Raw genomic sequence first — 12,561 nt, 5'->3', positions numbered from 1 at the left:
GCTCTGCCATCAGGTTAAGTCAGTTAAGGCAATGTGTTTTGGCTTTAGAGACAGTTAGCCACTTCAATTAGACCAATTAGTTGTTAGTTCTCTTGATTAAGTATAAATTAAAATTATACCTTGTCCTTTGACTTTAGGTTTATGTGCTCCTTTAGATCATCAATAACAAGGGTATATCCATATATGTGAAAAGAGCTAATGTTTAAGGGGCTTTGCTTGTACTAATTTTATTTTGCGCATCTTCCGTGTTAAATGTTTGCATAACCTTAATGAACCGATAATATTCCGTTTGGTGCATCTAATTATAACTTTGATTGTATAAACAACTGAACATATTTATTGATTGTACTTTCTAATTGATGCAGACAATCAAAAACGCTAGTCAATTCAAGAAAAAGGGACTGGAAGATGCAGAGAAGTTGCAGAATTTATTTGATGGGAAATTCTCCACTGGAGCTAATAGAGATATGCCTGGAAGAGTGGAACCGCCTTGTTCAGCTGGAACTTCTACAACCGCAGGGGTTTAAAAAAATGGATCCGAATCTCGTACAAGTCATGGAAAAGAAAAAATCATGAGGATGACAACGAGGTTGATTCTAGTCTCAATGCAAAGGGGAGTGGCAATGTTTTTATACACAATTGGGCACAACTGTAGGAATCGTGTAATTTTGTATCACTTTCAACATTCGGGTGAAACGGTTAGTAAGTATTTTCATGAAGTGTTGGCTGCTATGAAGATTTGGTCTGCTAAAGTTTTAGTTCCTTCGTCTAATATATTTGACAAGCCAGCTATAACTAAAAGGCATAAACGTCTTAGAGAAGGTGCTTTCAAAGGTGTTGTTGGTGCATTGGATGTCACTCTAATTAGTGCGAGCATTCCAGTCGAGAAGAAAACAACGTATAGAGGAAGGGGAAGAGGAGAATGTACCCAAAACGTGCTTGCGATATGTGATTGGGATATGTACTTTTTGTATGTAGTGGTTGGATGGGAAGGCACTGCTTATGATTCGAGAGTGTTGAACGAGGCAGTGCGTGATCCATCTTTCAAGTTTCCTTTACCTCAACCAGGTAATATCTCTATTTAGATTCTTGTGCACTGCCATCTTATATATTTGAATTGTAGGAAAAATAAAATGTGCTTCCATTATAACTAGGAAATTGACCACAATATTGAACTCTACTTAGGAATTAGGATCATTCTTTTTGGGTTTGGAGAAGTAAGATGTAGAAAATGCGAGTTCGCTTTCATCAATTACGGTGCTGTAGAAAATGCGAGGGTGATCTAACATCTCATTTAAGAATAACTTTCTGTTTCTATCATCATCAGACTGGATTATTTTCGAAAACAACCAATTTAGAGATTTGTAAAGGCCATCCATTAGTAGGTAATTTTCAGCTTGCTTTATTCCTATCTGTGTATGCACTATTGTGTTGTTGAATTTTTAATATCAATATTGTGGTGTTTAGTATTTGTAACGATTGAAATCTTAAGACCCTAGTTTGAATTCAGTAAACATTACATTGGCCATGCCATGAATAAGTTAATATGAGGGTGTGAAGTCCCGGTTCCCCTCTTTTACCACATAATATTGCTCAATGTAGTGACATGGATTCTTGTTTTACACTTTGGTCATTCGCTTGTCATACCTTATTGATTTACGCTTCAGTTTAATTTTTCTTTCCTTACTTTGGACTAGCATATATGTTACCTCTTGCTGCAGTTTCATCAGCATGATTTCATAATGTTTTTGTTGAAAATATGCAGAAAAATACTATCTATGTGATGCTGCGTACTCTCATACACATGGGTTTATGTATCCGTATCGCAACATAAGGTATTGGATTGGTGATTACCGAAGAGTACCTCCAACGGCAAAAGAGGAGAAGTTTAATCAAGCCCATGCTCGATTGAGGAATGTGATTGAGAGAGCATTCGGGGTATTGAAAGTAAGATTTCCCGTCTTAAGTAAAATGCCTTCTTACTCATTCGAGACTCAAAGAGATATCGTCATTGCTTGCATGTCAATACATAACTTTCTACGTCGTAATGCATTGGATGATTGGCTATTTAAAGACTATGAGAATGAGACATTTGATATGAATGAGACACAGTTGGAAGTCGAAGTGGAAGCGGAAACGAAAGAAAATGCACCTCGTCTGTTTGGACGACAAGAGCAGATATATATGAACAACTTACTTGATGAGATAGCTAGTCTCCTTTAGATTTTGTTGCTTCTTTTATGTTTGTAGGAATGAAATCTTTAGATTTATTGTTTGGTAATGTTTAATTCCATCAAAAGGAAAGTTGTTTAGACTGGAATGGAACAATTTGTGATGTTTCAGTAGTGATAAATGTTATGGTTTGAAATGTGCACAAGGGAATTTTCTGTCCAAAAAAATCCAGTCAGCTGAGTCAGGTCTGACTCACAAAAAAAAATATTTTCTGACTCAGACCTTAGTGAGTCAGATTCAGATGAGTCAGGTCATTTCACTCAGATCCAGACGACTCAGATCCAGATGACTCAGATGAGTCAGCTGCAAACAAACAAGGTATTTGTTGTTTTCCAAGCCTATTTTCTGGTAAAAGGGCTCCTAAATATAGTAAGGTTTTGAAGAAAAAAAAATTATACCCGCATCCATAACCTTAGCTTCGCCCAGACGTGGTGGCATATGGAAGTAAAAGTCTAGTGCCAAGGAACTAATGAGGTATTCTAAGAGCAAGCATTATAGTTCACTCTAGCTAGATTATAGAGAGATTGAACCAGATTTCATCCAAGATCTAAGCTATGACTCTGAAAAACTACAAATTTTTGGCACTCGTAAGACATGGCTAAACGTTTCTACAATGTGTGAAAGCTCACCTTCCACCCCCCATAATCGTTCAAGCGAATACTAAGTATCTGTCTAAATATACAAAAAGGTTGATGGTTTTTTTTTTATTATTTTTGGTTTTTTTTTCAACTTTTTTAAGCACGGCCTTCAAAAGGCTAGTGGTCCTCCTCAACAATTGGCAGAAGCCAAATTAGAGGTATAGACCAGTACATAATAGAAATATTTGTTTTAGTCGATTATGATAATGCATGAGCAAAAGAATTACATTTGGAAAGTAAACATACAAACAACTAAACATGAAGAGTAAAATTGAATATCCTTAAACATAACATCTGATCTTGGATCGTCATCGAACCTTCCAACAAAAAAAATTTGTCAATGAGATCCTTAACATCACTCTCGATGATAATGTGAGTAAGGTTTTGATCCACAACTTTCTTCAGAACCGCCTAAATTGCTCTAGCTTCAGTTTCAGACTCAACATCAAACATTATTGATGCACAAAATGAAGCTTTATTTGAGAAATTACTCATCACATAGCCTGCACTATTATCCAAGAAATTAAGTTTCATCAAAGGCTTCATCAGTATTGCATTTTATCCATCCAAAAGGGGGGTGGGCGGATCTATTAATAACTGCAGGATGAGTTTCCTTAAGATTATTGAAGACAAGATTGTTTCTGCTACTCCAAATAGACCATAAAATAATAACAAAACAAAAAAAAACCAAAAAAAAACAATGATATTCGTCAGGCAGTCTAGTAAAAGGATCAGCCAAAACACATGCCAATCGGTTAGGGATTTATCCAAAAGAAATAATAGCGTTCATACAAAAAGAAGATAGTAACCAAACATGGATAATAAAAATACGTAAGATAAGAGCATGCATAACAGATTCATGGGGATCAAAGCATCTAGAACAATCAAAGGAATTCATGGGTATTCTGGAAAGAATAACAATTCTAGCAGGTATAACATTTCTAGAAGCTTTCCAAATAAAAATCTGTCACGATATGAAATCTTAAGTTTTCAAATGCACTTCCAAAGTTTACTATAACAAGAAGTAAAAAGAAGAGCATGCAATGAAAAATTCATGGGGATAAGAGCATCTAGAACAATCATAGGCATTCTGGAATGAAGAACATTTCTAGCAGCTTTCCAAATAAAAATCTAAACACGGTGTGGAACTCTAAGTTTCCAAATGCATTTCCAAAGTTTACTACAAGAGGAAGATCTAAGTCCTATATGTCCCAAGTAAGCATATTTAGGAAAAAATATGTCATTCTTTGAAATCTCTCAAGCCCTCCTCTCAGGAGAACACACTTGGCTTAAGGAATAGATATAATCTTCTTTTCATGAGAATTATCAAAATGAGTATTTAATTTACCAATATTCCAAGTTCTAGTCTGTTGGTTAAATACAGTAAGAGACTTTAACATTAGGGTCTTGAGGGCCAAAGGATTAGGTGAAGTAGAACCCAAATTTGGATGAATGTTCGGCTATTTGGTTCATCAGATATCTGTCAAGTCTCTCAAGAATAAGGTTAGGACCATGTTGCATATTACACCAAGTGAATCTATGACCAGAGAAGTCAGGATCTTGCAAATCAAAAAAATTACAGAATTTCGTAAGATAATTGAAATCAGTATCATCAACCTCCAAACCAGCATTCTTATCATCACTACCTAGCATGGCGTTGAAATTACCTACAAATAATGGTTCACTAGGGGGAGTACGTGGAAATTGACACTGACTATCCCGGAAGGCTTGTCTAATGCTTCTAATAGGTTCACCATGGATAAAGTAAAGTTTTGAGGGAATTATATCATTAATCGTGACATATATGTCCTTTGAGTTGGAGGATAAAATGTTAAGGTCAATATCTTTTTCCCTGGCGAAGCTCGGACCACAACTTCTTTCAATCCAAGGAACGTTAAAGTGCAAGGAAAACCCATGTTACACAATTTCCTAACAGAAGTATCTTTTTTCATTTTACTTTCAGATAGGAAAATAATGTCAATGTTGTTGTTTTTGGAAAGTAGGTTAAGATCTTTATTAGCATATTTGTTACATGACCCACGCATATTTCAGCAAAGCGTGTTCACATTATTGATAGGATAACTGGAAGCAAGAACAGACCATTCATTAGTAGAGTTGTTAGAAGGAGGTATACGATAGAAGAATTCACTTGACTGGTAGAATCAGAACTACCATTGAGTTGTTAGCAGTATCACCACCTAGATGAGTTTTTGAGCATCATTCAAATCAAGACTTGGCAGCCACATGAGGAGATTTACTGCAGACGTTATTGTTAGCTAGAGAATCACTGGTAGGGTCATTGAAATTACCATAAGGATTAACAAGGGTATGGGTATTGAAAGTACAATTGGTAAGGTTGGGGGTAGGGAGGTTCCTCAATTTTGTGATAAGGGGTATAAATTGTTATAGTGTGGTTCAAAACAATCAGGGTTTTCGGGTGGAATGACAACAATGCTAGCAAGAATAAAGCTATTGGCTCTAGTTCTTTTTACGAAGATCAAATCTAGGATTAATTTTATGTTTAAGGTTATTTAAGTTTTACTGGTTTCTGAGCAGGAATGAACGGAGTTTTAAAACGCCTAGACAAGAGAGAGGTAGGAATCAAACCCAAATTTGGTGACTCAGAGGATAAACAAGAGTCAGAATCGAGTCAGCTAGCTTATGTTTTTGATCGGAAATCCTCTTGAGAATAACTGGTATTATCCATTGTCCAGAATAAAAAATGAATGAGCTTGAACATGACCGACATCAAACAATTTCAAAGTACTAGATCTATCTTGAAAGGACACGTATGGAGATTTCTTCTCAATAACTCTTCATCCACTATTTTAGAGCTTTGCTCAACATAAACTTCTTTTTCCTTTATCATTGTTATTCTGATTAAGAGTTTCGTCTTGAGTATCCAAAACTACATCTTCCTAAACCATAATAAAATCTTCCAATATCAAAGCTGAAGTCGATTTATAAAGATGGATCCGAAGTTGTGGTGGCATCCATCTTGACACTTTTGGAAAAGAGTAATTAGTACCACATGAACTTTCTTATTTAATTGGCATTTGTCTAGCTATCCAGAATAAAAAATGAATGAGCTTGAACATGACCGACATCAAACAATTTCAAAGTACTAGATCTATCTTGAAAGGACACGTATGGAGATTTCTTCTCAATAACTCTTCATCCACTATTTTAGAGCTTTGCTCAACATCAACTTCTTTTTCCTTTATCATTGTTATTCTGATTAAGAGTTTCATCTTGAGTATCCAAAGCTACATCTTCCTAAACCATAATAAAATCTTCCAATATCAAAGCTAAGACGATTTATAAAGATGGATCCGAAATTGTGGTGGCATCCATCTTGACACTTTTGGAAAAGAGTAATTAGTACCACATGAACTTTCTTATTTAATTGGCATTTATCTAACTATCCATCTTGGACATACAATATCTTTATGATCAATAAACGGGGCAGGTAGTATTGAAATACCTTGGTACCGTAAAATATCTACATTCAGTGAAAAAGGGTTTAATTCTTATTCTAGTAACCAGAGGTATTCCGGTTAGTAGAGCATGTTGAACAGAAATACGAATACATACTTTACCTTTCTTCTTTAGAGAGTGGTTGCGATAAGGATATTTTGCTTCAATAAACACACTGCATTTTAAAATGCGTTTCCGAAGATCTTCAAACTCACTGCATTCCTTTGACACGCTGCAAGTTATGCCTTCCAAAAAAATTCTTTCTCTCTTCCATTTTCCAAAAAAAAATCAGCAATACAGTACTTGTTCAAGACTGAACATCTTTGGCCTGGCAAAACAATGATACTAGCATGCATGAATCTTTCAGTTCACCAGAGTTTGACGGGGTCCAAGAACAAGAACAACTATAAACCCAAACGAATCGATCACCATCCGATGATTAATAACGCGTTTACTCAAAGACACACAAGACATGGAGCCCACTCACAGCACATCCTCCACGTGTACTAAACACCCAACTATGTACAACAGGTAATGAGTTGTTTTTATTTCTCTTCTTCTTCTCCTCTCTCTCTCTCACTCTCAAAACATCTTCTTACACTTAAAATCACTTTTCCACAGAAAAAAGAAAAAGATAACCACAGAAAGCAAGAAACAAACAGATCCCAATTCCAGCAGGAAATACAAATTCAAGAAATCATTCTGCAGCAAATTACTAATTCATCATCATCTATGGCGGAAAGGATTTATCCGGCAGCAAAACCGGCAACAAATCCAACACCAACACAACCGCTAAACGGAAATGCAAACGGAAATGGTAACCATGCAAATGTGATGAACGGAAACGGAGGTGTAAATCAAATCTTCCCACCACCAAAATCACAACTCTACGGAGCAAATCGACCAGCGTACCGTCCGTTACCGAGACATCAACGGAGAAGGAGAAACTACTGCTGCGCTTGTTTCCTCTGGTCAACATTCATACTGATCGGTATTCTTCTCTTAGCTGCTATTGCCGGTGGAGTAATTTACTCAATTTACCAACCTAAAAAGCCTTCATTCTCTTTAACTGTTTTCAAAATCACTCAATTCAACATCACAAATTCAAAATCAGACGATTCAGCTCATTTAAACTCCAAACTAAATCTCACAATCTTAGCCACAAGTGACAACAAAGATATGATTTATTATTTCAATCCGGTGAATGTTTCTGTAACTCCACAGAATCATCCTGATGTTGAGATTGGTTCTGGTTCTGTACCTGATTTTATTCTCGGTACGCATAATCGAACTTTACTGAGATTTGGTATGAGTGATTCTGATATTCTGTTGCAAGATCCAGCCACTGCGAATTCGTTGAAATCAGATCTGAAGAAGAAGAATGGATTTCCGATTAAGGTGAGATTGAATACTAAAGTTAAAGTGAAAATGGGTGTTTTTAAGACTAGGAAAGTTGGTTTGCAGATTACCTGTGAACATATTAAAATTCTTTCTGAAACTAAAACTATTACTCAAGTTAGTAAGGTTAAAGGAGGTAAGAATACTACTAGTTCTGTTACGACTTGGAATTTAGATGGAAAGAGTTCTGTTAATTGTAAGTTTAATCTGAGAATTAAGATCTGGAAATGGACTTTCTGATCCTTAATTTTCATTGATGATCAATAAATTCTTGTTTCCATTTCAGAATTAAATTCATTGGATTCTTTTTTTTTTTGGTATAATGTAAATTTTATTATATTGAGAGTGAAAAGAAAATTGAAATATAAATTTTTATTTAATGTTTTGTGTTTTTTTTTCGAGTTTTTTTTCTTCTTTTGATTGTAAGCTATCAGTGGTCGCGATCAACCGTGCGATCCAGACCGTTTAAATGCAGATGTCGTATTGGATGGGTCCTGAATTGACGGTTAAGATCCGTATGTCGGTGATTAAGGATGACGTTAAGTGGCCATTCATCGGATTTAATGGTGTTGATTCAGGGAATACACAGACAGCGATATTACTGCAGAGTACAAGAACATGGTACTGTATCTTCTTTGAAGGGTAAGACGGTAAGTGAAAAACCGAGTCACCGACTGAGTTACCGACATTTGGTTGGAAAAAATTACTAGTGGTAGAGTTGGTTACGGTAAAATCCGTAACGGTCGTTTTGGAGTGTGGTAAGTTTCAGTGCTGAATAAACAAATGGGATGAGATGAGGACCATGGACTGGTTGTGGGAGTAGATAAGAAGAAAGATTCGTTTGGAGAATGAGATTTTTAATGTAGTAAGATAAGTAGGTCATTGGACTCTGATTTGATATTTTTTTCCCAAGGAAGGGAGACGTCTTGGTTTTGTTTGTAGCAAGGTCACAACGGTTTATATATGGCCAAGACGAATGGTATCTTGCACGATTTTTGCAGGATCAAGCAACTTCAGAGTTGTCAGTTATATCCTCTGCGAAAATTGTAGCCTGAAACGGAACCACGTTAAAACAGTAATATCTGCGAAAATTGTAGCCTGAAAAGGGATACTTTTATTTTACATTTTTGTTTGAAAAATTGGACAAATTGAAATAAAATTCTTTTGAAGAAAATACCACTTTCCCCAAAATAGATGGTGTATATGGCTAATATTCCACCAGGCTCCCTGTTAGTAACCTTCACGAACATGAAATTGGTCAATTTTTCAATTATACTGAAGAGATTTTCATCTAGTTTTTCGGTTGTTTTATGTTTTTTTTTTTATCTTTGGTTAGACAGTAGAAATTAAGACGATGAAAAGTCTAAAAAATTTGCTTTTACAATTTATTTTAGTTAAATTTCACCTGGAAGATAGTTTCTTGTTAGGTGACTTCTTTGTGTTTGCACCACAAAAACCTATATGAAGGTCAGTAGACCGTTTCTTATCAGATCTCAGGTGAAGATACTACATGATATTCAAAAAGATTAGCCTGTGCCGCTCTTACTGTCCCTGACCTCTTTTTCGCCAATAATAGAGAGGGTTATATAAAAATGGATAAATCTATGGGGATGGAGAATTTATACCAAACGAGATCCAGTGTTCATGTACCCACGTTCTGTATGCGTGCTGCTCTTATGTTCTTCAGAAAGATACTGAATTTGTCGGATTAATTAAAAAAATAAAAACAAAGCCAAACGCCTATATCCTTGCTGCAAACAAATGCACCATTTCATTAGTTAATCCTATAGAGATGCGAAACGTGTCGGCACAGCTCAGGCCGCAGATGAAAAAGCATACACTGCACCAAGGTATTGAAAGCTTGAAACGATTTTTATTTTCAGGAAGCAATGCGTATGTCGAACCGTGATGGTTGATGTTTAAAGCGGATGCTTTCTTATAAATATATTAGTCGTAATTAGTAATTATAAATCTATTAGGAAGATAATATCTATATAAATATTATGTAAGTCTAATTATTATTAAAAACAAAACGTATGCACACCAGTTCAATCTTCTCTAGGCGAGTGGGAGGTGGTCGATTCTCTCTTAAAACATTCATATTTTTCTTTTAAAATTTTTAAAAATTAGGCAAGAACGGAGTTGAGTAAGTCGAAAAGTGCACTTTACATAATCGCTTCGCTCTGAAACGTGAAGCGTATGCTTTTAAAAACCCTGCACTGCATTCGTGACATGCTGCAAATAGTGCGGTGTCGTGCTATGTTGTGCCTGGAACGAAGATATATTACGTTGCCTGTTGCGACCTGTTATTTGCCTTCCCAGCTAGAGGAATACCACGCGTTTTTCTCTATAGTGGGAAAATATTTGTCATTGACTTCAACATTTTCAATCATGGTCGTCAAGATTATAGTCCACTGAACCTTGCTCATGATTATTCATTGATTTTATTTTTGTATTAAACATAAAATATTGTAAATTGGAATAAATATTAGGACAAGATTTAGATTAGTCAAGCTTTTCTACTCACAGCTGTTTGTGACAAAACATAGCTTTGTTTGGGGTACAGCCTACAGGCCATGTAGTGACCACCATTCTTTTCTTTCATTCTTTTTTTCGCATTCTGAATAGACTAATTACAACGTGAAAACCACAATCACGATATAGACGTTTAAAGGTAAAAGCAAGAGAACTCGAACTACTTCTTTCAGAATCCAGAACTGTAAGTACCAATAAAACTTTTCTGATTCGGCCTGATTCAGACTTCAGTACCACGATTGAGAAAGAATCCCCAAAGGCTCCAAACAAGTGCCCAAAAGTACTTCAAATAAAAGCCCAAAATGACACACACTTGCTAGCCGATGCGATCTGCCTTTTGATGTCTTTATCTGTATTTAGCTTCACAGATTCTCCGCTCAAAAGTGATTATACTGTATGTATCTGTAAGAGAGTGCACGAACGTGTATAATAATGGGCGTGTACCTCAGCTCAAAGTATTATACAAGAGTCAGGCACGACTAGTGAGAAATGAACATGAAGAAACATGCATGCCCCCATCATAAAATTCAATGATTTAGTGTAGATAGATGTCAATTAAAGAGTCCGATTAAACCCATTATCAAAGACCTAATCATGCAACTAGGAAATAAATGAATGAGTTGAGAAAAGTTTAAATTGTTCGGTTTTTGTAATTATTTTACATTAGTGTCCAATTATTTCTAAGAAAAGAAGGGATGAGATCATTGATAAGGTTGGGGTTTTTATAGTTTAATGATCTCTTGGAATGAAAAAGTCTCAAGAGGTTTATTCAAGTTTTAGTATTAAGTGTTCGATTTGGAAAAGAAGAGTAACCTCATAAATGTTTCTTTGTGTAAGAAAAAAAGAAATTTTGAGTTGTCAATTAAACGAAATGGACACTAGTGTTTTTGACATCTACTGAGATGGTGTTGTTTGGAGTATATTAGTTGGCTGAATGTTGAGTTTTAGTTTTATGCAACAAAAATGGTACACTCTTATTCCACGTCCCTTTGGAGTTCAGCTATTGGATATATTACAGTTTTCGGTTCAATTTTAATTTTTGAGTGCACTAATTAATGCTAGATTGACCTACGCTCTATTCCGACCAAAATCCCACATGAAGCCAAGCTAGATCCCGTTTTAGCCCATTACTTGTTGCCGCCGTAAAATATTTTTCAGACCACCGTTAAATTTTCTTTCAAGATTTTGTTCGGGATTTTTTGATCAATAAGTCTAGAGTCTTTCACAATTGACAAACCTGGAATTTATTTTGAAGAAGAGATTATGCACGACAAGTTTCACCATATGATAGTCAAAGTCGTTTAAAATGAAATAGCGTATTTATATATACATATATATTTATTTTTATTTTTTTATAAATAAGGAACCTTTTCATTAATGGGATTTCACGGTTACAATGAGTTTAAGATTGAAAATAAGAAAATACAAAGTAACAAGAACATACCGTACAATACCGAGAAATCCAATAAGAGAAAGAGAAGGATTACCGGGATAAGACAAATACAAGTATGAATGAGATCCGATTAAATCGGAAGAAGGATGGTTTTTCTCGGAATTAAATTCCAACCATTTAGTTTGTTTTTATTCTTTAGAAAGAAATGCTCCCAAAGTAGGAATGATTTGCTCAAATCTCTTGTAACTAGTGGTGAAGCTTTCATCGTCAAAAAAACCACCCATGAAGATTTCGTCGCCAGATAAGCTGATGATGAAGATTTCAATGAAGAGTTCGCCGAAGACAACAAGGATAGAGATTGCGTCACTGGAGAGCATCACTATTGATCTTATAGTCCAACTCAATAACCAAGAATCACCATTAAAGCGAAGATAAACCTCAAAAGAGTAGATAAAACCACCAAAACGGTGTAGATAAGTGGAAAACATAATAAAAACTAAAATAGTCTGCTAACTAATCTAGAAAGCAAGGAATAATGAAGAAATCTGCTCAGATCTAGTCCAAAAATGGACTAGATCTGAGCAGAGAAGAGCTATTTTTGATGGTTTTGTTGGAGAAGAAGAAGGAGAGAGAGAGAGTGGAGAGAGAGATTCTTTTGTACTATTATTTGTGTAATCTTAATTGAAAGATAAGGGATTACCAACTTGATGTATTAAATTGGATGACACGGCTGTACGAAAATGCAAGAAAGTACTCAGATTTGCTGCCTCCCTTAAACCCTTCTCTTGTCGATACTCAAAACAAATTCCATGGTCTTGAAAATGAGAAAAATGTCGCTACATCTCAGTTTGAAAATGAGAAAAATGTCGCTACATCTCAGTTTGATCT

At 35.5% G+C, this 12,561-nt stretch overlaps 2 protein-coding genes across 2 annotated transcripts; both read left to right on the top strand.

The window, feature by feature from the left end:
* Positions 1 to 572: 572 nt before the first annotated feature.
* Positions 573 to 2,223, top strand: LOC113351214 (putative nuclease HARBI1). Its single transcript, XM_026595241.1, has 2 exons — positions 573 to 1,068; positions 1,766 to 2,223. The coding sequence occupies exons 1-2, from the start codon at positions 573 to 575 to the stop codon at positions 2,221 to 2,223; spliced, it is 954 nt and encodes a 317-aa protein (XP_026451026.1).
* A 4,681-nt stretch (positions 2,224 to 6,904) lies between these two features.
* Positions 6,905 to 8,125, top strand: LOC113347841 (NDR1/HIN1-like protein 6). The gene has a single exon (XM_026591522.1). It carries the CDS (start codon positions 7,080 to 7,082, stop codon positions 7,983 to 7,985), a length of 906 nt encoding a protein of 301 aa, XP_026447307.1. The 5' UTR covers positions 6,905 to 7,079; the 3' UTR covers positions 7,986 to 8,125.
* The last annotated feature ends 4,436 nt before the right edge of the window (positions 8,126 to 12,561 follow it).

This window comes from Papaver somniferum, chromosome 2 (assembly GCF_003573695.1).
Source record: "Papaver somniferum cultivar HN1 chromosome 2, ASM357369v1, whole genome shotgun sequence".
Classification (NCBI taxonomy): Eukaryota; Viridiplantae; Streptophyta; class Magnoliopsida; order Ranunculales; family Papaveraceae; genus Papaver; species Papaver somniferum.
This window is presented reverse-complemented; position numbering and strand designations above follow the sequence as displayed.

Coding starts and splice junctions, on each gene's coding strand:
- LOC113347841 (XM_026591522.1), top strand. CDS start 7,080: ATGGCGGAAAGGATTTATCCGGCAGCAAAACCGGCAACAAATCCAACA.
- LOC113351214 (XM_026595241.1), top strand. CDS start 573: ATGAGGATGACAACGAGGTTGATTCTAGTCTCAATGCAAAGGGGAGTG. Junction 1,069..1,765: donor GTTTCCTTTACCTCAACCAG/GTAATATCTCTA, acceptor GAAAATATGCAG/AAAAATACTATCTATGTGAT.